The following is a 27,425-nucleotide window of genomic DNA, read 5'->3' as shown; positions in this document are numbered from 1 at the left end:
CGCGAGTTTTGCTAGGGGAAGCCGACCTGGGTGGAGAGACCGAGAAGGGGAGGCCGGGTGGGCGGGCCTTGCCCTTAAGGGGCCGTGGCTCGTTTAGCCGGTGCTGTGGTTGGTACTTCGCTGTTGGGGAGGCTCTGAGGTCGCCCGGATCAATCTTCCCAATGGGTTATTGGAAAAATTAGCGGGTAGAAAATCTTGAGGGTCGGAGGCATTTTTTCCTTGGCCCCGCCCTTTTCCCGTTCTGCGAGCTGGGCGTCTGGCCCACCGAGGGGGAAGGGCAGCTTGGCGGGGCTGAGGAAGAGGGTTTTGCGCACGCGCGTGTCCGAGTGTGTGAGTGTTTGTGTTCACGCGCACGCGCGCGCGCTCCTGCATTTAGGAAGCCTGGGAAGGACCGGTGTGCTAGGAGATGAGCGGGGAAAACATAGTCCCCTGTCTTTGGTACCAGACACTCCTGACTGTGCGCTGACCCTCCCCACCCAGCCAGCAGCCTTTTCCAGAGAGGCTGTGGTCCATAGCCTCTGTTCGTTTTCACTGCAGGACCAGGCACGAAAGTAAGCGAACCTCGATCCTGAGGTCTTCCCTATCCACTCACCTTGTACTTTCCACCCCCACCCTCCAGCAGAGTGTGTTTAGGTTTCTCAAAGAGTTTGCATGAAGGGGAAATGCGTTTGAAAGCAGAAGAAAATAGCTAGATCGTAAAAAGTCAGTTCGTGTTGATGAACACTTTTGCTCTGCTTACCATGTGCTTTTTGAATGTGGATTGTCTATTCAGTATAAGGTTTTACTAGCGAAGCAAGGGAGTTTTTATAAGAAAAAGTTTAAAAGTTTCTCCTCCCCAGCAATGTGAATGGTAGCAACTAAGTTTTTCTGTTCTACATGATAAATTACTGTGGTGTTACAAAAAGCTAAGGGGGAGAGTGTGAATTTGGGGTCCTTATCTTAATTTGAAGACCCGATATGCAGTTGTCTTAGGAGATGTTTATTATATTCGGGGCTTTCCTTTTGCTGTCACTCCTCTTTCCTGTTAATTCTGGCCCACCTCAACCTTTTTCAGAAGTCTTGAGACTTTGGAGGGAAGTCCAAACTGCTGACTTGGGTTAGTTTGGGGGTTTATATGTGATTGATGTCAATTAGCAAGAATCATCAGAAGTGTATTTTAAGAGTATTTGTCATTTATTATGTTTGGTATTATGTAAGGGAATCAAGTACAATTATTTGTAAACATTTTTTTCTGACAATTTTAAGTTCATTCAAAAAGCAAAAAATATATATGGACTGTAATTTTGCCTGTGACTGATAGAGTGACAGCTTAATATGGTGTAGCTTATCCCTTCAATTGATAGTTACTTTCTGGTCATGACCTCATTAAATCTTGTCCTTTGTTGGATAAATTTCTTTGAATACTGATTATTCATGTTCTCTACCAAATCTTTTTGAGGAAAAGACATTAATTAGGAACAATTTAAGGGTATTAAATGTCATGTATGAGACATTTGGCTAATATATTTTATCCCTTACAGGTTAAAACAAAATGAAGATTTTTTCTGAATCTCATAAAACAGTATTTGTTGTAGATCACTGCCCTTACATGGCAGAATCATGCAGACAGCATGTCGAGTTTGATATGCTGGTGAAGAATAGGACCCAAGGAATCATCCCTTTGGCACCCATATCTAAATCATTGTGGACTTGTTCAGTAGAATCTTCCATGGAATATTGTAGAATAATGTATGATATATTTCCTTTCAAAAAGCTGGTGAGTGTGAAGTACAAGCAAAATCATGATCTTGGGGGATGGACTTAACTGCCTGTTGTATTTTTTTACATAAGAATTTACTGTAGATTTGACTTAAAACTGTTTACTACTTTAAAAATGTGGTATGTAGAACTCTTTTTGAGGATTAACATGCTATGTGTATTTAATTGAGGCCAACAATAATAAAGCTAACAGTTATGGAGCATTTACACGTGCCAGTCATTTCTAAAGTGCTTCATATTTATTAACTTTTTTAATTCTCACAACAATCCTATAAGGTAGCTACTGTAATCACTGGGACAATATTCAAAGTATATAATAACCAGAATAGAATTGAGAATAACCATTGAGAACTGTTGCCGGCCTAAGCAGAAGGGATGTTGGGTGTAAGCAATGTCAGATTGTGTTGGTATGTATCATCTGAATATCACCTTTGTTTATTTTGCCATGTTGGAGATCTAGAAATTGAGGTAAAGAGAAGAAACTTGTCCTGAGTCACACAGCTAGTTAGAGGCAGAACCAGCATTTGAACCTAAGCAGGCTGGCTGCTTATAGTTTTAGTGAATGCACACTAAACTGCTGCAGGATTTGGCCTTATTAGAAAGAAAAGCTCTTAAGAATGCTAAGTGGAAATTGTTTTTTCCCCAAGAAGAGAGATTGAGGATTGACAGATTCCAAATATGAAAATTATCTTCAGGTTTCATCATCTCAGCTGTTTTATTTTGGGAGTCATTTGGTTAGCCACAAGTGGATGATCTGCTTTGTTTCTTTTGGAGCAGCCTAGGCTGGGACCTAGCCAGTTCTTAGACTAGCACAGGCAGGGCAGTAACAGTAAGGCTGAACATGGAGAATCTAATACATTCAGATATAATCCAAATTAAAATGTAGTTGTTTTTAGTCCCTCTGTAAATTGTGCATGATGTAGGGTAAAGGAACATGAAGGGGGAGGATAAGTAGTAATTTAGGATGCAGGCTTTGGTTCAAATTCTGGCATCATTAGCTACCAGAGTGTGACCTTGATCATATTGCTTAATTTCTCCAAGCCTCAGTTTCCTCCCATGTAAGCATAACACCTCTTTCTATGATGTAAGATTTCAATGAGATAATATAACTAAAGTGGCTAGTAGAATATGTCCCTGTCAGAGAAGCCTTAGGAGAGAAGACTACTTAATCAGATTTATTAGGGATGCACAACTCATATTTCATGGATAGTAGGAAAAAAGATCATGGATTAGATCATATAGTCCAGGGGAAAGAAATAATCTCACCCTCCTTCAAAAGGGAGCGATCATCATTTTATATATTTTCTAATATATCCTTCCTAACATTATCATCTTTCTCAATAGTATTTTTTGGTTTGCATTTTACTTTAGAATAAAGTCCAAATGCACTATTTTGACTTTCAGTGCCTTTTGTGATAGGCTACTACCTATTTCTCTGAGCTTATCTCCCACCCCTTTGCCTGCTCTAACCTTTTCACCTTTTTGAGGGTACACATTTAGAGGCCTTTGCATTTGCTGTTTGCTGTACCAGGAATTCCCTATCCCCAGCTCCATTTATGGCTGGTTTCTTTTGGTCATTTGGATTCCAATCAACTTCCAGTTCTATAGAGAGCCCTTCTCTGACCACCCAACCTAAAGCAGCTAACCAGTTTCGTTTTCATAGCATTTATCACTCACTGAAATTATCTTGTGCATTTATTTGTTTGTATTCTTTCTGTACTGCCCTCTGTCTTACCACTACCCCCAAACCCCTGACTTTCCCCACATTGTGGGTAATACAACTTATTCATTGCTGTATTCCCAAATCCCCAGTGCCAAGGATGGCACCTGGCATATACTAGGCATTCTGTAACTTTAAAGTGAATGAATGAATCAGCAAGCCAGTGCTAGAGACTGCATATTATTTTTAAAATATGATGTGGTTGAGTGGAATTGGATGTGAATACTAATTATGTCTTTGAAATCTATCAGGTGAATTTCATTGTGAGTGACTCTGGAGCACATGTTTTAAATTCTTGGACTCAAGAAGACCAAAATTTGCAGGAGGTATGGTTAGGTTTTGAGCTGTGGCCATTTTTGAAAATTATCTGAATGTGGTAATATTTTCTTGAAAAATGATTTAAAAAATTTTTTATCAGTATAGTATTTGCACATAGTTTTAAAACAACTAATGCTAAAGGAAAAACAGCTATCTTCATTCCAGTGTTTTCTCACTTCATAGAAGCAAACTTTCAACTCTACCTCATCTAGTATGTACTTCCATATTTCTAAATAACAGTTTTTGCTGCTCTTGATAGAGTTCTCAATTTAAGCTTTATTTTTATCGTTATTGTTAATGAAGATTTAACTTTTATCTTTCTTGCCACCATGCCCTTATGCCTGCCCTCTTCCCTTCCCTCATTTTCTCAGTGTTGTTACATCAGAATTTTTGTTAATTTAAAATTGCATATTTGCATTATGATATCTATATAAAGTGTTATTCACTGCTAAGCTAAGTAGTATATGTGGTTATTTCCTTTCTCTTTTTTTTTTTAGGTTTTATTGAGATATCATTGACATACAGCACTGTATAAGTTTAAGGTGTACAACATAATGATTTGACTTACATATTTTGTCCTTTTTTGTGTGACTTTTTGTTTTTTCCTGCAATTTATCATTTCCTTTTTTGCTTAATTTGCTTAATTTTATGTGTATTTGTTGCTGCATTTCCTCATGTCTCTACAAAACTTTCAATATTTTTATCATAAATGTATGAGAAATTTAGCATCTTGTTTTTTTTCTTGAAAAACTTCTTGGAGCACAGTCTTTTCCTCTAGTTGTACTAGGCCTGGTGCTTTTTAAAAATTATTTGTCTAAGGATATTGAGATTTGTGATAGATTATATTCTTTGTTGTTGCTGAGTTGGATGGAAGACTTCAGTTTACTGGGTTCTTTATTGATGAATATGAATATGAGAGACAGGCATTAGATATTTGAATACATTTTTTTGAATGATTTCATGTTAAAATTTTTTTGTTAATGGATATCCTTCAGTGGAAATAATCTCATCTAGATGTGTTGTAAATGGAACATTTTAAAAGAAAATGTGTTTATCACTGTATTTGGTCTTAAAATGTTGTGATTAGTGTTATAATATGTAAACATATCTAATCTTTTAGTCTTTTGAGGTAACTCACTCGAGCAGTAGGCTTTTATTGGTTTGGCTTTGCATTAATATTACTCCAGAGTATTCTTTATTCTTTATTTACTTTAAAAAATAATGTTAAGGATTCTGTATATTCTCTCTGCATTGTGTTTTTTGAAAGGGCATGTATTTTGCCTTATGTCTTTTAAGAGGTACTATGAAGGAAGCTTGAAGCCTCTCTAGTTGTGTATGAATAAAAATGAGTACAAATTTGTATAGGTTTTCCTTACTTCACCTCTGCAGTGCAGTAAAATTTGGCATTTGATAATGGTACGTATGCTAATGATAAGAGAATTGCTACTTCCCTCTGCTTTCTCAATGTGAAGGCATACTGTATCATGCTGATTGCTTTTAAATTGTGAACAGAAGGGGAAACTAGTTAGGAAGGCAACTATATAGCAGATCACTGTGTTTAAGATTATATAAAATCATTGACATTTTGTGTAAGTTATGTATAATCTTGTTTGGGTTAACACATTTAATGTTTAGCTTTGGTTATCCATGTCACACCTTTCCCTAGTTACTGTGAACAATCATGAGTAACAAGTGAAGTAGATTGAAGACGAATTTTGGGGCTAGAAGGGTTGTAAACATCCTTGCTTCGACTCCTTCGATGTGCAGGTGAAGGAACAGAGGCCCACAGGAGCCAGAGGTTGTTTGACTTATATACCTGGGCCCAGGGCTCTTTCTGTTATAGCACATAACTCTATTCTATACATTTTAAATTTTATCACCAAAAATTGTTGGAGTTCAGAAGTTTGGGTCTGGTTTTTGTAGGCTCAAATACAGTTTGAAAGTATTGCACTAATGTGGGACAGGTTAGATTATTTTCACTTTCAGGTTAGGAGAGATTGACCAGGGTTACACAGTATTAAGAGGCATAGCCAGAATTTCATTCCTTCTCTGTCTGACTCCAAAAGTTAAGCTTGCTTTCTGCTGCTTTCCGCAGGACCACAACATCCCAAAAAACTTTTATTGAGTTTCTCCTATGTACCAGGGACTTCGTATAGTCATCTATACAGTCTTTTTTTTCTTTCTTTTCTGATTACTTTTTATGAATAGGTAATACCTGTATAGTTTAGAAATTAAGTTTACATATATACATACACATGTACTTATGTACACTTATACATATGTGTATGTGAGGTAAAAGGTAAACCTTGAAAACTTCCTAGTTCATCCCCTGACCCAATTAGTGATGTGCTAGACCCCACTTATACCAACTTGGGAGAGATGAATATGTTCAACTCCTATCAACTTTGTGTTCAGTGAAGCTTGAAATCTGCCATGGTGGGAGTATTTTATTTATCCATAGATATTGGCAAACACAAATTAGGGATTCCCCCCATCCCTGACTTTGTAGAGCTGATTTACCAGCAAATCACTGTTTATCCCCACCACTATTAGTTTTTTATGGCTCATTCCAGAGTGTCTTTATGCATATACAAAGCAAAGTGCTTCCAATTTGTTCTCTTTCAAGATTGTTTTGGCTGTTCTCTGACCCTTGCAATTCCATATGAATTTTAGAATCACCTTGTCAGTTTCTACAGAGAAATCAGTTGGGATTCTGACATGGATTAAGTTTAATCTACAGTTCAGTTTGAGTAATGTTACCATTTTAACAATATTAAGTCTTCCAACCCATGAACATGGGATGTTTTACATTCATTTAGATCTTTAATTTCTTTCAACAACGTTTTTTAGTTCTCAGATTGAAAAATTTGCATTTCTCTTGTTGATTTTATTCTTTTTGGTGCTATTGTAAGTGGAATTGTTTTCATTTTCGGCTTGTTCATTGCAAGTGTGTAGCAGTACAATTTGGTTTTTTGTATTATGTATCCTGCAAATTGCTGAACTTGCTTATCATTTCTAATAGCTTTTTAGTGGATTCCTTATGATTTTCTACGTGCAAGATCACATGGGGCACCTGGGTAGCTCAGTTGGTTAAGCATCTGCCTTTGGTCCAGGTCATGATCCCAGGATCCTGGGATCGAGCCCTGCATCGGGCTCCAGCCCTGCATCGGGCTCCCTGCTCTACTGCAGGGAACCTGCTTCTGCAGCTCCCCCTACTTGTGCTCACTCTCTCTCTCTCCCTCTCTCTTTCAAGTAAATAAAAATATCAAAACAAAAACAAAAACAAAACACCGAGAAACTTAAAAAAAAAAAAAGATCATGTCATCTGCAACATAGAGATAATTTTACTTCCTTTCCAATCTGGATTCCTTTTATTTCTTTTTCTTAATTGCCCTGGCTAGGATCTCCAGTATAATGTGGAATAGAAGTGATGAGAGAGGACATCCTTCTTCTGTTCCTGATCTTAGAGGGAACATGTCCAGTCTTCACTATTAAGCATGCTGTCATCTGTAGGTTTTTCATAGGTGCCATTTTCTGCTTGAGGAAGTTCCCTTCTATATCTAGTTTGTTAAGTGTTTTTATCATGAAAGGTCTTGGATTTCGTGAAATGCTTTTTCTGTGTTTATGAAGATGATCATGTGATTTTTGAAAAATTCTATTGGTATTTACGTTGATTTTCAGATGTTAAGTCAACTTCGCGTTCCTGGGATATAAGTCCCACTTTGTCATGGTGTATAATTCTTCTTATATGTTGCTGGATTTGGTTTGCTAGTATTTCGTTGAGGATATTTGTGTCCATATTTGTGAGATATACTGGCTGTAGTTTTCTTGTGATGTCTTTGTCTGACTTGTGCGTACTCTTGTCAACATAATTATTTTCTCTTTTACTTTAGCTAATGGCAGCATTAGCTGCTGTTGGGCCTCCTAATCCACGAGCAGATCCAGAATGCTGCAGCATTTTGCATGGTCTCGTTGCAGCAGTGGAAACCCTGTGTAAAATTACAGAATACCAACATGAGGCTCGTACTCTACTAATGGAAAATGCAGAACGTGTTGGTAATAGAGGACGAATAATTTGCATTACTAATGCAAAAAGGTGAGACGTTAATCACAGTAATTCTTTCACTGAGGGAATTTTAATGTCTTATTACAATTTTTATTTTAAAAAACAGGGACAGTATCTTAGCATTTAAGCATATCTCAAGTAGCCTTTCTAATACTGAAGCCATATTTATCCAGTTCTAAAATAAAGACTCATTTCAGTGAAAGCTGTTTAGATTGTCATCATATAGGTTAATTTGACTTTTTTCTCATTTATTTTTTCAGCTGATGCTTTGGTATTGTGAGTGAACATGCTAAAGACAGTCCTTACTGAAGTAATTTTAAGTGCCTATAAAAAGATACTACAGCTGAATAGTGTATTTAGTTTTTTTTACTGTTTATTCAAGTTTGTTCTTTTTTATGCCGTAGTGATAGTCATGTGCGTATGCTTGAGGACTGTGTCCAGGAAACAATTCATGAGCATAACAAGCTTGCTGCAAATTCAGATCAGTGAGTATAATCATAAGTGAAATAAATATTCCATTTTATAGTCATGTATTTCATGATAATTATTCCAATAATTGTAATAGTAATGGGTGGCATTCCCTTGAATTCTCCACTGGCTCTACAGATTAGCCAAAAACTGTATGTTTGATCAGAAAATTTTTCCATTTTCTCTTTCACTTTAAAATTTTACTTTTTTTTGACAGGAAAGGTGATCAGAAGGATAAAATAATACTATATGTTTATAAAACATATTTGTTTTGATGGCTTGCTCTCATACTTTGTGTTACAAATTTGTAAAATGAACAGATTATTTGTAGCATTATTTAATATGTACCAAATCAAAACATAACAATTGCATTGTATGAATTTTTTTTGAAAGAATAAAGCTGGGGCACCTGGGTGGCTCAGTTTGTTGAGTATCCGATTCTTGATTTTGGCTCCGGTCATGATCTCAGGGTCGTGAGATCAAGCCCCGTGTTGGTCTTGGCTCTGAGCATGGAGCCTGCTTAGGGTTCGGGGTTCTCTTTCTCCCTCTGCTCCTTCCCCCACCCCCATCCACTCAAAAATAAATAAATAAAGCTATTAAAGACAAGGTTAGGACAGTTGCAATGTGGAGTTTATATTAGATTGAGCTCTTACTAATTTTTTTAAGTGGAGTACTAGTATTGTTAATGAGTAGGATTATTTTCAATTATTACCTGATTTTGTCCTTAAAAATCATTAAGTAAGAAATGATTCCAGTTCTCATGTGGGTGATCTTTTGTTTATCTCCACAGAGGTGATTAGTTTGGGGAACAAATAAAAGCACTCAGAATAAAAAAAATAAATAAATAAAAATAAAAAATCATTAGTAAAAGGGAAACCAATATACAATATATTCATTGTCTCTGTGGCAGATATCTGTTGAAAATTATTCCCGATTATAAGATTTTCCTTTATTTTATTTTCAAACACACAAAAAAGTATCATTTTTGCATTTGAACTAAATTCATATATTCATTAAATGTTCATACTAGTACAGCGGTTATACAGTTTTTCTAAATATTTAGCTTTTGTGTTAACAGTAATATCTGATTATAGAGATACACTGTTTTGGTATATTAAACTTTTAATAGTTTACCTACCTGGATTCTTTAAATACAATGTATTCCTATATTCTAAGTAAAAAGTTTCTCTTTAAGTCTCATGCAGATTCAGAAGTGTGAGCTGGTCTTGATCCATACTTACGCAGTTGGTGAAGACAGCCTTGTATCTGATCGTCCTAAAAAGGAGGTAAGTGCAGAAGTAATGGAAGGAAGGATCACTGTTATTTATTAATAATATGCGCTAAGAAGGGTTAGCATAAAAATCACATTGCCAACATTTTCTGCCAAGAAGATGTTTAGAGTTTTCAAAGCAATCTCTCTGGCAAAACACCTAGGTTGATTCTTTATGTTATAATTGTAGATGTTAAAATGTTTTCTGTTTTGCTTGCCTGTTGAAGTTTAATTAAATGTGTTGCAAAACCATGCATAGTCTGTATTGTTCCTAAAATTTCAATTACTGTAATGGATTTCAGTTGCTTTAATGACTTTTTATTGTATAAAAATCTTTTTTTATCATTAGAAAGACAATACACTTTTTAACAAAAATAGACTCCAATAACGAATTAATTTTACCTACCCAGAGGACAAAAGCCTAAAACTAATTTCTAATCTTGGTTTTACTTTTTAAATAAATTCGAATAGTTTTAAAGGAAAAGATGAGTCTGTTGACTTTTAAATGGATTTGCATAACATAATATTCTTCATTAGTGGTGTGTTTAGAAATATAGATGTATGTATTTATATAATTATATTAAATGTGTATGTTCTTATGTTCTGGTTTTTTCATTTAGCCTTAGTTCATGTAAACATGTGAAGTATTACTTTAGTCTGAGTGTTTTATAGTTAAGTGGTGTTTTTAGGTCATTAGCTCTATCATTGTTTTTAGGTGGTTTCCAGTGTAAGCCCTTTTTTTGGTTAATTTTTTTCTGCCTCTTTTGATAATGTGGCTGCATGTTGGCTTTATTTTGTGATAACTAAAAATTTATTTAAACCAAATATTATACCCTGGACTGAGTGAAGGTTTATGTTATCTTGTTGTAAGTAACTTTTGGCTGCCTAATCGCATTTATTGGTGACGAAATATGATGTTTGTGGCAATTTCCACTTTCTTATTATAATAAGTAGTTTTATCTACAGGAGTTTTTCCTCTCCACAAAATTAATAATTTTTCTACAGTATTTCTCTGGGCCATTTCAGATCCATTTTGCATATAGATAAATAGGAGTAAAAATTATAAACTAAATATTTAAAGACTATTCCACTCTTGAGTTTCAAGAGGACAAAGACTTTGCCTGTTTATTGCTGTATCTTCTAATAGCTCACATAGTTTCTGGCACGTAATATAGTAAGTTCTTAAAATGTATCTGTTGAGTGAATGAGTTTATGAAAATTTTTTGCTAAAATAACGATCATAGTTAACTTATGGGCTTTTTTATTTTTTCTAAATTCTAAAAAGTAAAAACATTTTATTTCAATCTATAAACATTTTGGCACTAGGTCACACTATGTTAATGTTTTATGGGTTTTTTTTTAATACTTTTTTGTAGTTATCTCCTGTTTTAACCAGTGAAGTTCATAGTGTTCGTGCAGGACGGCATCTTGCTACCAAATTAAATATTTTAGTACAGCAACATTTTGACTTGGCTTCAACTACTATTACAAATATTCCAATGAAGGTAGGCAGCTCTTTTTCTTGCTATTTTGAAAGCTCTGCTTTGCTTTTTAAATATTTGTTTGACATGTATTATTTATTTTAATTGAACCTTAACTTTTTTTCCCCATATCATATTTTCTGTTTTGCTAGCCCACATTCAGTGTCTTTGACCAGGTCAGTACATAGTGAAAAGCAACAAGAAAGGATCACAGAACAAAATTCTGTATTTTTCTTTTTAGTAAAAGCACTGTATATCAGCTTTTTTGTTTTTTCCTATGTTCTCATTATTTTCATCAAAATATAATCTATATCTTAAATGATTACTTTTTCTGTGATTCTTTTCCTGACAATTATGTTAGTAGATTTTACTTTGCATCCTAGTGGATTTTTTATTTCCTATATTTTTGTTCTTTCTCATCTAGTATGAAGGTGTTTGTAACAAATAGGTCTGACAGGTAAAACTAGCTCATAGTTTTAAAAAGTTTATTATATTCTAGCTGAAAAACTGAAGATATAAGTCGTATGATTTTACTAATGGATTTTTTTAGGAATCTGTTGGTATCTGTTCATTTCCATTATTTTATCATTTAGTTGCCTAGGACCAGCACAATGCCTGGCCCATAATAAGCTTCATGTGAATTTTTACTGAGTGGAGTTGAATTTAATTTTATTGGTTATGTTTGCAAATATGAAGTAGTCACCATATCTAAAAATTCAGATTGTCTTTAAATCCAGTTTCATTGTTTTGCCACCACATGATCAACACTAAATTTCATGAGAAATATGATCTGTTCATTATTAATTTCCTCCTTATGCCAATGGCTGGCTCTTTAATAGAAATTGTAGCCTTATCTAATAGAATGGTTTGGATGCAGAAGCAATTATCAAGTAAATTAGCATAATATATTTTAATATATGTAATTTCATGAATTAGAAGAAAAATACTCTGAGGGTGACAGATACCTTGCTTTTTAAATTTGACCATATTTGTGTGCGACTGGTGTGACTCTTCAGTCTTTGTCTTTTTCTTGTAAATAGATAATATCGGAGTTCTTATTTAATAATTAGTGAAAACAAGTTACTAAACTTGTTTATTAGTCTGTATTTTCTATTTTATATAACTGGTGTTTGCTAATTTCCTATAGGTATTTAAAGATGCTATTTCCTCCTTTAAACAACTATTTCACTTTTAATTTGTATAAACTATTTCAATTACATAATATTTATGTATAAAATGTTTTGGCAAGACTGCATTTGGAGTAAAAAATCTAAAGTTCTGGAAGAGTCATTTATGTTAATTCTGATGTAATGTAAGAAAAATCATTAAATACTTTATTATTTACATATAGCTAGTAGTTTTTAAATAGAGTTCATATTGCCTTGGAAAACGATTGCATCTTTAAATAGATTAATTACTGAGCAAACTGTCCCATTATAGCTAATTATTGTTGGGTATATTTTACCTCACTTTAAGCAAAAGCAAAACATAATTAATAACTTAATTATTTTGAAAATAAAACCAAGTTATTTTAAATTTTGCTTTAAGGAAGAACAACATGCTAATACATCTGCCAATTACGATGTGGAGCTGCTTCATCACAAAGATGCACATGTGGATTTCTTGAAAAGTGGTAAGTAAGAGACGTTGGAAATTAATATTTTGTAAGATCTAATATATGAAAGCATATTAACAACTTTGAGAAGTTTGTCAGTAAACAAACCTGATGGACAGTAGTTCATTTCTTTCCAAATTTGTTCCGCAGTATTATCTATTAATGACCACGGAACTAGCATTCTGTAGAATTTTCCTCTGGGAAAACTAGGCTACTGGAACAAATACTGAGAAAGATCGCCATGACGGTCATGTCATAGTTTCTCTTTTGCAAGCAAACTACTTTGGGAAAGCAAAAAAAACAAGAACTGACTTGAAAAAGTGATAGACTCCCAGCTTGCCTGCATAAAAACCAGTTGTTTTGAAATTTAAATTCGTTTTCTTGCCTCTAAAAATTATTTGAGTCAGTAGGTCTCATCACCAAAATCATGATTTCTGTAACTGTATCAGCATGGTCTGGAGGAGAAGACTCTGGAGATAATAGATAAAAGTTTTAGCTAAATCTTTGCCACCAGCTAACAAGACCCATGTTTCTAGACTTGAGTTTGCACACTTCACTGAATTAAAGATGCTGATTAGATGAACTGTAATATTCCATCCATTCCTAAAATTCAGTGACATTGCCTTTAAGTTTTGACATTTGGTTAAATCCTTTAGAATGTTTTCTATATAAGTCGATGCTATTAGAGAATTAAATGGTTGACTTTGATCATGTTGTATGCATCTTTTCTGAAGTTAATACTATTTCAACCAGTCATAACATTTGTTACATGTATAAGAAATCTTGAAATTAACCTAATACAGATTTCTAACACGAGAAAAACTATTAAGATAAATGGATATATTAATGTTTAACAAAGGAATGTAAAGAACTTGTTTTTAAAAATATAGTACCTAGAAATTATTAAAAATCTGTGAGGTATTATCAGCTTTTGAAATATATATTTTTAAAACAAAAAATGTTAAGAGTGTTCTTTGTAACACAAAATAATTCTCTAAGATAGTTATTGACTGACCTGTTGTATATGTGACACATGGACACCATGTGTAAAAATGCTAGAGTGGCAGTAGGAACAGGGTGCTGTGGGAACACAGGGATTGCATGTGATTATGCCTCCATGAGTTAGGCAAGCTTTCCAGAGATGACATTAGAGCTGGATTTTGATGACTAAGCTTACACTTTAGCCCACATACCTTACCTGAGCTCCAGATCTACAGATTCTACTGCCTAATTTTATCTATTAGATGTCTCTCAGGCACCTAAAACTCAACATTCCCCAAACAGCTAAGGAGCTCTGCCCCTTGAAGTGGTCATTGTGGTCTTCTTTTTTTTTTTTCTTTCTTTCTTAAAATTTATTTATTTACTTAAGAGAGAGTGAGCGAGAGAGACAGCATGAGTGGGGGGGAAGCCCTGAGGGAGAGGGAGAAGCAGACTCCCTGCTGAGCTCAATCCCAGGACCTGAGATCATGACCTGAACCGCAGGCAGATGCTTAACCTACTGAGCCAGCCAGGTGCCCCTTGGTCTTCTAATGTTCCCTCTCTCAGTGAATGACCCTATTGTCTGCTCAGCTGTTTAAGGCAGAAACCTCAGTCATTGTTGAGACATCTGACATTCTTCATGTCTAGTCCATCATCACATTTTCTTGATTTTATCTACTAAGTATCTCTAAAATACATTTATATAACTGCATCTCTACTACCAGCCTATTATTTTCTTACCTAGTATCCCATAGTAGCCCCCTAAATGGTCTGTTTACTCTTGACCTGCTAGCTAGAATAGCTTTCAGAATGCTAATCCTGACCCTGTTCTCCTCAGCGTACAATTTTTTATTGCTTTTCTGTTATCCTTAGGATAAAGACCCAACTGTTCAAATGTCTTACCAGGCCCTGCATTGCCTGGTCCATCCTCCTTTCCATTCTCTTCTCACAACGTACTTCTTTATTTCAACCATGCAGACCTGAAACTCTTCATTCTCCTTCCTGTCACAGTATCTTGGTATCTGCTGTTTTTCTTTCTTGCTCAAATACTCTTCATTTCCTTCAATTTCCTTCATTTCTTTGTTAATTTCTACTTATCCTTTTAGACTGAAACTAGTTTTCACTTCTCAAAGAAACCTTCCCCTAATGTCTTAGATTAGGTCAGATCTCTTTATATAGATGCTCATGGTACTGTATACATCTTCTTCAAAGCTTTGTCAACTTTATAGTTTGTGTTTGTTCATTATTATTTTATTAACATCTGTTCACTCTATTTTACTGTAGACTTCATTAAGGCAAAACATGCTCACTGTTACATCCTTTTATATTTTTACTTTCTAGACCCCTCATTTTATGTTTCTTCTCATAAATTCATTAGGATTCGGTAAGATCAATTGTGTATTTTAGATTCCTGAAGCCATGTTTCAGTATTTAACCATGTTATCTTATCATTTAATGGTGTCAGAGGGGAGCAGTTGTAGATTTTTAAATTTTTTGCTATCGACTTTCAGTGCAGTGACTGAAATGATAAGATTAATTAATGAGAAATTTGGAGATAATTGAATATTTATTTTAATCAGAGCTAATATCCAAATTCCATTTAGTATTTTTCTAGGAGACTGTATAAAAATGATGTTCTCCCAGAGGTATTTTCTAGAGTTTTGGAAGTCTTGGGTTAACAGTTTGAAGTTTGTGACCTATTTAGTAATGTTTTGGAAGTCTTGGGTTAACAATTTGAAGTTTGTGACCTATTTAGTAATGTTTTTCTGGCTTATTCTTAAAGGTGATACCCACATAGGTGGCAGCAGTAGAGAAGGTTCATTTAAAGAAACGATAACATTAAAGTGGTGCACACCCAGGACAAATAACATTGGTAGGTATTTTAAAGAAATTGAAAGAGAAAAGAATAAATCAAAGGTTCTTAAAGTATATATTTATATATAGGGATCATTAGTTTGTTTCTTTTTGAATTTTTGTTTTTCATTGTTTTAGGGGCTCAGTGAACATTTTTTTTTTCTCTTTTAATTGTAGAAATATTCCTTTATATTCTTTCAAATCAGTGTTTTCTTCCATTTCAGAATTACACTATTGCACTGGCGCTTACCGAATTTCACCTGTAGACGTAAATAGTAGACCTTCCTCCTGCCTTACTAATTTTCTTCTAAATGGTAATTTTCAACATTTAGTTGTTTTGTCTGAGAATATCACAAGTGAAATTATTAGTAAGAAACTTGAAAATCTGAACTCTAGAAAGCTCTTTTCTTTAAGATAGTCTAAACATATTTTATCTCCCAAAACTCTTCTAAAGTTATGTAATCGTAAGTACTCTTTTAGCAGTTTTACTGATGTTTAAAAATAAGATGATTTTATGCCTTTCGGATTGTTGTATCTAAAAAAAGTGTTATTTAATATATTTAAGTATTTTTAATTTAAAAATTTGGTTGTTAGAGTCTAAGTTGATTTTTTTGGTAAAATAATACAGACTATTTTAGTCTTGAATTTTAAATTGCGAAGTATATATGGACTTCTTTTTTGCACAGTTTACCTTAATCATAAATAAATATTATATTTTCAACATTATACCATATGATTCTTAACACATAGGACTTCAAATCCATGGTTTCCTTGTGTGAAAATTTAAAAAAAATTATTAGAGTTCATTTACTAGATTTAAATTCTTAATTGCTTCTCCAGTGATTCTTGTGATCAACTAGGTTTGAAACCACTGATGTGATGGGTCAAAATTAAACAAAATTTGATAATCAGACTGTATAAAGTCCAGATTAAATAACCTTCAGTCATGTGAAATAGAAAGTAGTTATGATAACCATGCTGATATATAGGAGGTATTGTGGAAGTGAATGGAGACTTTGCTTTCTCCCCCAATATTGTGTAGCTTTGATAATTGGAGAGTTACCCAACAGTTGTCTCACTTTTCTTCTTGATGTCCAGGAGAAAAATTTTATGTACTTGTAATGTATGAAGAATGTAACCAAACATTATATATACCAGAGACCACTGTACTTATTTTGGAAAACTGTATAACTATGTAAGCTTGGAGTGACCAAGAGAAAGCTAAGGCTAGAATTCAGACTTTTGGGACTTGAAATGCAGATATACTGAATTAACCAATGCTACTTAAAATATGAGGTTTAATGAAATGAAAAATCTAGACATAAATTTTAAGGGAAAAAATAAGAATTTAAATTGAACTTCATCACTGATAGAATAATCTTGCTTTTGACAGGTCGTTCTGTTTTATTGGAACAACCACGAAAGTCAGGTTCCAAAGTCATTAGTCATATGCTTAGTAGCCATGGAGGAGAGATTTTTTTGCATGTCCTTAGCAGTTCTCGATCCATTCTAGAAGATCCACCTTCAATTAGTGAAGGATGTGGAGGCAGAGTTACAGACTACCGGATCACAGTAAGATTCTAATATTTATAAATTTTATGTTTTGACTCTGTCACCATTCAGCAAGTAGTTATTGAATGCCTATTACATTGCTAAGATCTGTGACAAAATGGGGTTTGGAGAAGTTGATGTTATATTCTTATTTTGATTAGGTGACTTTTCTATAATACTTAGAAGAGCTACTTATCACTATATAGTCTTCCTTATGTATTCAGTGTATGGATAGCAATGACACCTGGAATTGTAGGAAAGAATGGAAATTGGTTTGAACTAGTATTTCAGGTGGAAGTTTATTTTCTGGTAACTTAATGGCAAATAAAAACATTTCAATATTTGGTTGCTGCTATTTTGAAATAATACTAAATTTTTGTTATTTAAAGGCATATGCGAGGAAGTTGTGTCTATTTTGGGTAGAAATTCTGTTCTGATTTTAATTTTTCAGTCCCCCTCCCCTCTTTTACATTCAGTACTTCATGGTTGTTTACTTTGAGGTAGTTGTGAAAATTAAATGTGATTACTGTATAGGACTGTACTTTGTAAATCACGAAAATGTTACATACTGCAGGTAATTATTTTTGATTAGGTTTTCCTTTATTATTTTTTTGTCTTTTTTTAATAAGGAGAAAACTAATATTTGTTGTAGAAAATTTAGGGAATATAGATACCTTTTTTTTAGTCAAAAACAAAGACTATAAATTACCTGTTATTCCATCATTTAAAGATAACCGTTGTTAACATTTTGATGTTATGTCAAGGTAATTTTTAAGTAAGCATGATTAATCCTTTCTTTTATCTGTGCATGATATAAAAGAGTTAAATTATAGAAGTGAAGAAAAATGAGTGTTCCTTGGTTTTAAAAAGTAGAAAGAACCATGAATGCATTTATGTTTGAGGCTTTCTTCATCTCCACTGTAACAAAGGCTGATAGGCTTCATGTTCAAAAAGAAGGGAAAAAATTAGTAAGGGGACTGTTAGAGAAAATACTTAGTTGCATATCACAGGACAGAAGACATCAGGGAAACAGACTATTACATGTAATCCATACTGAAACATTAGAAAATAGTTTCTAATTTTATTTTATTTGGTTATCATTAGGATTTTGGTGAATTTATGAGGGAAAACAGATTAACTCCTTTTCTAGACCCCAGATATAAAATCGATGGAAGTCTTGAGATCCCCTTGGAACGAGCAAAAGATCAGTTAGAAAAACACACCCGTTACTGGCCTATGATTATTTCACAAACCACCATTTTTAACATGCAAGCGGTAAGTATTAAATAGTTTTCAACCTTTCTTCTAGATTAGTTACATGTTCTTTACAGATACCATTCCTTGAGCAAAGAATAAAATACATGAGTTTGCTACAGATAAAGAATTACTAATAGAAAATTGAAATGATGATTATAGGTCACCATGGTGATGTTTAAAATCAACTGATGTTCTCCCTAGATGCTTTGATACTTGATTTTCAAGACAGATTTTCTTTTTATTTCTTAAAAAAATTCTAACAGGTAGTTCCATTAGCCAGTGTTATTGTGAAAGAATCTTTGACAGAAGAAGATGTGTTAAACTGTCAAAAAACAATATACAACTTAGTTGATATGGAAAGGAAAAATGATCCTCTGCCTATTTCCACAGTTGGTACAAGAGGAAAAGGCCCTAAGAGGTAGTTTTTTTCTTACTTTCTCTATATATCACATCACTTGATAATACTGTTTTTTAAGCTAACTTATTTCATATGTAAATTATATGGTTGGAGGTATATATATATGTGTATATATATATATATATACACACACACATATATACACATAGATATGATTGAGATGATATAAAATACAGAATAGCAGAATTGGATATTATAATTTAGGATTACACCATGAACTGTCTCGGAAGAAAAAGTCCATGTTTAATGATTCCTTTTTACTTTATTTTACCAGTAGCTAGTGACACTTCAATTATTATTTAAAGAGTATTTCTAAGAACCTTATTTTAAATCTTTACTTCAGAGATGAACAATACCGTATCATGTGGAATGAATTAGAAACCCTTGTTAGAGCTCATATCAACAACTCGGAGAAACATCAGAGAGTTTTGGAATGTCTGATGGCGTGTAGGAGCAAACCCCCAGAAGAAGAAGAACGAAAGAAACGAGGAAGAAAGAGGGAGGACAAAGAGGACAAATCAGAGAAAGCAGTGAAAGATTATGAACAGGAGAAATCTTGGCAAGATTCAGAGAGGTGACCTGTTGATAATATAGCACCATGGTGTCTTTTGGCATATCACATGCTGCATAAAGCACATTCATACATTCATTTAATACGTGTTTATTTCATTTTATAACTGTGATTTTATCATTTTTAAAATCTGAGATGTCTTGTTGGGGTTAAGAGTTGTAGGGACACCTGGGTGGCTCAGCTGGTTAAGCATCTGACTTGGTTTCTGCTCAGGTCATGATCTCAGGGTTGTGAGATGGAGCCCCAAGTCGGGCCCTTGCTAGGCAGGGAGCCTGCTTAAGATTCTCTCCCTCTCCCTCTGCCCTTACCATGCTACCCCTGTGCGCGTGTGCACTCACATGTGCGCTCTCTCTCTCTCAAAAAAAAAAGAGTTGTAATTTTTTTTTACTGTTGGGGCAAAGGTAGTGTTTAATTTTTTCCTAATGAACTTCTGAAAGTCATAATATACCATGTTTGGTATCAGTCTTTGCTTTATCTGTTATGAATATCAAAGACATGGTTTTATTTCTTTGTTCAGTAAATACTGAATGCCTTGGATGTGTCAAGCATTTGGTGTAAGATTCTTGCCCTGGGAGAAGGGACAGTGTTGTGGTAGAGATAGGCATGTAAGTTATTGATTATAGCAAAATGTGGAAGATGGGAGTATTTTGAAAATAATTTAGAAATCATATCATTTCATCCAAAAATAAGTAGAACATTTTATTCTCTTTGACCATAGAAGTTCATTTCTTTGTTTGGGCTACTGAACTTCTGAAACAGAATTAGCTCATTTTAAGAATGGGGGGAAAAGGTATTCTCGTTCAGACACCACTGATCTTTATATATTTTGAGGTGTTTCTGTTCTCTGTTGAAACTCAAAATGAGCTTGGAGTTTAGTTCTTAATTTGTGGAATGTAAATACATTTCCACAGTATATAAACCAGGACACAAATGGTAGTAGATTTCTTAATCTTATTTGTAATTTGAAGTATTTTGTCCATATTTGTAAAAATTAAAATTGTGACATTTCTTCCGAAGATCACATTTCTGACATTTTAAAATTTAACTTCTTAAATTTTCCTCCCATTTTTTCTTAGTTTACAGCGAACTATATTACTGAATTACTATATTATTATGATGAAGGAAAAGAGAAACTTGTGTTTAATTCATTAAGTTCTCTTACCTGATTTGAGGTTGAGGTTTATCTTTTGATTAGTTTCTAGGTTTCCTCTGTGAGAGCAGCTATCTTTTATTAAAACCAATTTGTAGAGTCTAGTTTAATTATTGAACCAGTTAGATTTTTAAAAATTTAAACTTTAAATTTTATTGTTTGTCCCTCTAAAAGATTAAAAGGAATCTTAGAACGTGGAAAAGAAGAGTTGGCTGAAGCTGAGATTATAAAAGATTCACCTGATTCCCCAGAACCTCCAAACAAAAAGCCCCTTGTTGAGATGGATGAAACTCCACCAGTAGAAAAATCAAAAGGTAGGGTAAGAATTGTGGTGGTAACTGTGTTTGTAAAAAGTTTTCCAATTTAGTTTGTTTTCTGCAGTGTCATTTAATATTGTTGCATATGTGAGGAAGAGCTGCTAACTATTCCTAGATGTTGTTTGGAGATTCTCTTTATAGCCTTGGAAAATACAGGCAGAAAATGTATTTGTTGGCATTAAAGGAAAAGTAGTGTCAATATGTTAAAAAAAAAAAACAAGATAGAAGGAAGGGAAAAATGAAGGGGGGAAAATCGGAGGGGGAGACGAACCATGAGAGACTATGGACTCCGAGAAACAAACTGAGGGTTCTAGAGGGGAGAGGGTGGGGGGATGGGTTAGCCTGGTGATGGGTATTAAGTAGGGCACGTATTGAATGGAGCACTGGGTGTTATACGCAAACAATGAAGCATGGAACACTACATCAAAAGCTAATGATGTAATGTATGGTGATTAACATAACATAATAAAAAAAAAGAAAAGTAGTGTCAAACCTTCATTAATGAAGCCTTTGGAAATAAGCACTTTTATTATAAAGTCTATGTTTTAAGAAATTTTAATTATGTAAACTGGAATTCATTTATGTGTCTGACTTTATACTAGGTATGCTAGGTTTATTGAACACAAACTCTTTTCCTTAAACTCCTACTTAACTTAGGGAAAGATCTAATATTACCCATCTACAATGTGGTGTGGATGAGTTTCAGTAAAGGTATTATAAGTAATACCTTTTCATTGTAAAAAAAAGCCACAATGTTTTAATTTCATTTTATCTCTTATTTATAGACTGAAATGCTTAATTTCTTCTTGAAGGAATTCTGGGTATCAGAAATATGAATTGGGTTTGGGAGCTCCTGAAATTGTAGGCTTTAGTTGTCTTGAAGATAAATTAGATTTAGTTCTTTTAGGATAAATGGCAAATGGTGTAACAAAGGACTGTCTGTTTTCTTGTCACTATGCCTCCCTAAGGCAATAAGACCTGGGGGCTGGCCATATTATGATTTTTGCAGCTCATCCTAGGGAGAAGCCTTGTTTGTTTTTTATATACTTTTCCTGTAGCGTATATATAATGTGATACATGTAAATATTCTCCATTCACTAATTTCTTTGAAGTCAGAGATAAGGGTGATCTTGTCATATTTGCCTTTCAGGCATTTGCCAGAGTGCCTGGAAAATAAATAAATATCTGATACATTATTCTATTTCTCACAGGCCAAAATAGGCCAATTGATTAGGATGAGAAATTTAGGTTTAATCTAAACAATGCTTCGATGTTGCTTGGAAAATAGAACTCTAAAAATTATTTATTAGTGGTAGAGTTACAAGCAACCAAAACCCTATTAGTAAGAAAATAACTAAATAACTGTGTGTCCATGGGTTGGAATTTATATAGCCCAAGGATAATGATTACTGTTCCCTCTTGCTAATGGGTATCATTCAGATTTCAACTTAAGCAAGTCCTTTTTCAGGAAGGACTTACCTGATTTCCATTCATAATTAAGTTAGGTGCTTCCATTGCACCCCAGGATTACACTGGGGTAACACATAGAGTCCTGTGTTGACATTGCTTATTGACATCTTGCCTCTACTACTAATCTGAAACATTTTAAAAGATTGGGCTTTTTATGTTTTAAGTAGGCTTCATGCCTGATGTGGGGATTGAACTCACAGCCTGGAGACTCGGAGTCTCATTCTCTACCAACTGAGCCAGCCGGCTGCCCAAAATGCTGGGGCTTTTTAAAATTTACTGTTCAGGACACCTGGGTGGCTCAGTCTGTTAAGTGTCTGCCTTCAGCTCAGGTCATGATCCCAGCGTCCTGGGATCAAGTCCCTCATTGGCTCCCTGCTCAGCGGGGAGCCTACTTCTCCCTCTGCCTGTCACTCCCAGTGCTTGTGCTCCCTCTGTCTCTCTCTCTCTGACAAATAAATAAATAAAATCTTTAAAAAAATAACAAAAAATAATAAAATAAATTTACTGTTATATCACTACCACTCAATTTCCTGGCCCATAGTAGAAGTTTAACTATTACTTGTTGAATGAGTGAATGAATGAATATGTAAGGTAAAGAAAAAAAAGCAGGCTACAAAACCATATATACCATGATCTCCATTTTATTTTTAAAAAGTTTGTATACACACATACACCTGCTTGTCACTTTATTTTTTTGTCACTTTAAATAGATCCCTGATGCTTCACACACTGGAAGCACTAAATAGAGTGGCCAGTATGAGAAGCAGCTTGGTTGCAAATTGCTGTCTTCAACCCTTGTAACTTTCCTTTCAAGACTGGTACTTGAAATTTGTTTTTTCTTCCATTCTATTTTACAACCTAAGTCACATGTCTCTTCTGATCAACAACTTATGTGGGCCTTTATTATATACTTCAGTTTCATCTGTTTTGGAAAATGACTTCCCAAGACTCTCCAAAGTAAATTTTGTGCTTGACATAAACTCTGCATATAAGGTTGGGCTATTCCAAACAGGCCATCTAGATTTGGTGAAAATCTCTTTAGCTGTCTTTGTATGATGCAATAACAGAAAAACCAAAATGTAATTTTCTTGGCACTGAAGAAAGACTAGAATATTTATAGTTGTTAGAGCCAGGGGTATTATGGATGATTTTATTTCTTCCTTTATATGTTGTTTTCTAAATTTTATCTAATGAACATGTATTAGTTTTATAATAAGAAAAAGAAAAGACTTTTGTTAATTTAGTTTTGGAAAATGTATATGCAGTAATTTTAACTCGTTTTGGTGTGCAATTCTGTGAGTTAAACAGTTCCACCACGTAGAAGATTCTCTGGGACTGCCCCTTTGTAATCATCTTATACTCTCCTTACCCCCAGTCCCGCATAACCATTGATATATTGCTCTTCCTATAATTGTGCCTTTTTCAGAATGCCATATAAATGAAATCATAAAGTATGCTGCCTGTTGAGGTTGGCTTATTTAATATAGCATAATGCATTTGAGATTCATCTGTATTGTGTGTTTGTCAGTGGTTTTTTTTAACCCATTGTATATAACTAGCTTTATTAGTATCTGCCAACTCATTTTTCCAAACTGGGTGTATCATTGTGCATTCCCACCAGCAATTAATGAGAGTTCTGGTTGTTCTGCATCCTCGAGAGCACTTGTTGGATTTCTTTTTTTTCTCCTCTGATAGGTATGTAGTGGTATTTCGTTGTGGTTTTCATTTCTATTTCCCTCATGACTGATGTTGGTGAGCCTCTTTTCATTTGCTTCATTTCCATCTGTATATATTTCTTTAATAAAGGGCTCATTCAGATATTGTGGTTATATTTAAATTGGGTTGTCCGAGAGTTTTTTGTTGGATTTTGAGAATTCTTTTATTTTTTCTGGAAACCATGCTTTGTTGGATATGTGATTTGCAAATATTTTCTCCCAGTCTGGTTTGTCTTTCTCCTAACAGTGAGTTTTGCAGAGCTGGAATTTCTAATTTTGATTAAGTCCAGTATATCAAAAATTTTTTTATGGTTATGCTTTTGGTGTTATCTATAAGAAATCTTTGCATTGCCCAAAGTCAAAGAAGTTTATTCCTACATATTTTTATACTTAGATTTTACATTTAGGCCATGATCCATTTTGAGTTTGTTTTTTAATTTTTTCCATATGGTGTAAGATATGAGTCAGTGTTCTTTTTTTTTTTTTTTTTTTATGTAATGTCCCAATTGTTCCAGCAGCATTTGTTGAAAAGACTATTTTTTCTTCACTGAATTGCCTTTGTACCTTTATCAGATATCAGTTGATTTTATACGTGGGCATCTATTTCTGGGTTTTCTTTTCTGTTCCTTTGGTCCATGTGTCTGCCCTTTTGCCAATACAATACTGTCATGATCACTATAAGCAGAGTCTTAAAATCAGGTAGTGAGTCTTCTAACTTTTTTCTACTTTTCAAAATTGTTTTGGCTATGCTAGTGCTTTGCCTTTTTTTCACATTGTGTAGGGAAGAGATAACATAGCAAGCTTGAAACTGTTATCATTAAGATAAAAGCCTGCTTACAAGTTTGGCCCTTGGTTGGCATCCGGGAACTTGGCTTTTAAAACATTCCCTAAATGATGAAGTTATTTTGTTTTACATCTGAACTGAACACTTGCCTTCCACCTGAGAGTCTGGACTTTTGGTAATTGTAGTTTGGCAGAGAATGCTTTTGGGTCCAGCTCTTAATAAAAACCCAGGATTCTGAGTCTTAACACCGGCTTTCCCGGCAGAAATTTTGTACACACATGGCTGCATTTTTGCTGCTGGAGGGACTATGCACTTGGTGTGAACCCTCACTGTAGGGAGAGAGCATGGAAAGCCTGCAAGTGGATTCTTCTGTCCTTTGCTTAGTGTATCTTTTGCTCTTACACTGATCTGGCTGTGTATCCTTATTCTGTTGCTGCAGTGATTCTTAGCTCAGACTGTAACTTTATGTTTAGTTACTTGAATCCTTCCAGGAAATCACCAAACTAGTAGCTGGTCTTAGGGAACCCCTAAACATTTAGAATAAGGGAAAGATGATATTGCTTTAATTATATAAAATGAACAATAGAATTAAAGGTGAAATTTTTAAATTTGAAAATTTGAAGTAATGAATTGTTCTACCTTTTTCCTCTTCTTTCACATGTAACACCAGGGCCAGTGTCCTTATTATCCCTGTGGAGTAATAGAATCAATACTGCCAATTCTAGAAAACATCAGGAGTTTGCTGGACGTTTGAACTCTGTTAATAACAGAGCTGAATTATATCAACATCTTAAAGAGGAAAATGGGTCTGTATTATTTATTGTAGAAATTGGTTTTCTTAATTGCTTTATTATAAGTTAAAGTAATAAACTCTGCTTGTTTGTTGGGTTCAGCAATTTTTTATTACTAATATAATGAGTTGATACATGTTACTTATAAAGAGAAAAAATTAACTGCTTTGATTCTTGGTACTTATAAAAGACTTGATTATATTGATCGTAACCCTGAAAGTATTTACTCCTTAGAGGATTTCATTGCTCAGTAAACATCATAGAGGGAAAAATCGGGGAACACTTAATGTACAATACTGAATCTTATAAAAAATGGGGGAAAATACTTTTCTATTAAGTAATACAGTATTAGGAATGTTGATTTTAATTGAATAAGTCTCCGGTATGATTATTTTAATATCCTTTTAATATCCTCTTGAAAATGTATTGGTAAAGGAGTTTCTTTAAGGGAAAAGGAAATAAATTTTTGACTAAATGGTAGAGGTTTTTTTCCTTAGTTTTAAGCTTGAGTGGGTATCATGAAAAAAGTGACTTTTGAAATGAAACTTTGGGAAAGTGACTTTATTTCTCTGAGCTTCAGTTTTCTCTCTGTGAAACAACGAAGGTAGAGTAACCAGAGGGACCCTAACTATAGTCCTTTTCTAAAGGACTGATGTTCTTTTGTCCTATGAATATATAGAGTTTAATTTCATGTGAAAGTTGGAGAAAAAATACGGTAGTTACTGAATGTTTTGTTTTACCACTCATTTTTTCTTTCTGTTTTTCAGAATGGAGACAACAGAAAATGGCAAAGCCAGCCGGCAGTGAAGAATGACTTGAGGAACTAAAATTTACTATATTGCATACATATTTTGGGCAGAATTTGATATAAGTACTTTTACAGCAAGATTGTATAGTTATGTTGCCTGGACTGGTTTTTACATTTTTAAAATATTTCAACTAACTTTATCTTTTTTGTATTAATTGTAAAATTGGCACATATATCAAAAAATATACATTTGAAATTTGTCCTCCCAAATCACACAAATTTATTTTATGGTAAAAGGATGTTCCCTCTGGAAATGTTTTTTAAAAAATTCTTAGGCTTCTCTTTTGCCAAATAAAACTATTAAAATTTCTGAAATGCAAAATATTGGAGTATTCTTTTAGAAGAAATAATTCATTTGATGACTAACAATTTTTAGAAATTAAAAAAACTATGAGGATTTAGGTGAGATTTGTAATATTTAATATAAAATCTTTTCTCTTAGTCTGCAACGTATACAGTGCTTTCCCAAATAAGAATGTTGTTTTTGTTTATTTTATATTTTACTTTATTTTGTGTAGGTGTTGGCCATTTAAAAGCAGAATTTAAATTTACCCATTTGAATAATGTTGCGTTTTTTTCTGCTAAAAGTGTACTGTCCATTGACTTTTCATATTGAAGAGAATCATAAACATTACTTCATAGACTCAGAAGAAAGGAAGCTACTAGGTTGTTTGTTTTTAGCCCAGGATAGAATCTTGGTCTCCTTACCTGTCAGAAATGTCATGGTTATATGGTGTATGTTTGGTGAGACTTCTTGTGCTTCTTCATCTGGAGGCTCATAACATGCTACAAGAAACATGTTGTTTCAGTGTTAAATGCTAATTCTAGGCTTGTCATTTTTCCTTGAGTGTTTAGTAGAGAAGGACGAAAGCTTTGTCTAAACATAGAGATTCAGTATTTTCTATTAAAACTACTGGTGTTTAAACAAGGGTTCAGTGGGCTCCCTTGTCAAGCCAGTGAAATTTACATTGCTCTTATATCAACTCCTGTCTTGGTCCCAGCCCTTGCATCTGTCCTCTCCCCTAAGCTAGAGCCATTTTTATCCTTACTGCCATGTGTAAATAT

General features: G+C 34.0%; 1 protein-coding gene across 5 annotated transcripts; it reads left to right on the top strand.

The window, feature by feature from the left end:
- The first annotated feature begins 22 nt into the window (after positions 1 to 22).
- INTS13 (integrator complex subunit 13) lies at positions 23 to 26,682 on the top strand. Of its 5 annotated transcripts, none has more exons than XM_036080205.2 (17): positions 25 to 551; positions 1,521 to 1,756; positions 3,730 to 3,804; positions 7,690 to 7,892; positions 8,267 to 8,347; positions 9,526 to 9,616; positions 10,977 to 11,105; positions 12,630 to 12,714; positions 15,458 to 15,547; positions 15,753 to 15,842; positions 16,922 to 17,100; positions 18,184 to 18,354; positions 18,600 to 18,754; positions 19,098 to 19,328; positions 20,650 to 20,789; positions 25,432 to 25,567; positions 26,320 to 26,682. In XM_036080205.2, exons 2-17 carry the CDS (start codon positions 1,532 to 1,534, stop codon positions 26,357 to 26,359), a joined length of 2,121 nt encoding a protein of 706 aa, XP_035936098.1. In that variant the 5' UTR covers positions 25 to 551; positions 1,521 to 1,531; the 3' UTR covers positions 26,360 to 26,682. The 5 variants fall into 5 exon arrangements, with proteins under 5 accessions (XP_035936099.1, XP_035936098.1, XP_035936097.1 ...); XM_036080204.2 differs by having other exon boundaries at positions 15,735 to 15,842; XM_078075799.1 differs by lacking the exon at positions 25 to 551 and adding an exon at positions 4,294 to 4,338 and having other exon boundaries at positions 1,726 to 1,756; positions 15,735 to 15,842.
- The last annotated feature ends 743 nt before the right edge of the window (positions 26,683 to 27,425 follow it).

The sequence above is a fragment of the Halichoerus grypus genome, chromosome 6 (genome assembly GCF_964656455.1).
Source record: "Halichoerus grypus chromosome 6, mHalGry1.hap1.1, whole genome shotgun sequence".
Lineage (NCBI taxonomy): Eukaryota > Metazoa > Chordata > Mammalia > Carnivora > Phocidae > Halichoerus > Halichoerus grypus.
This window is presented reverse-complemented; position numbering and strand designations above follow the sequence as displayed.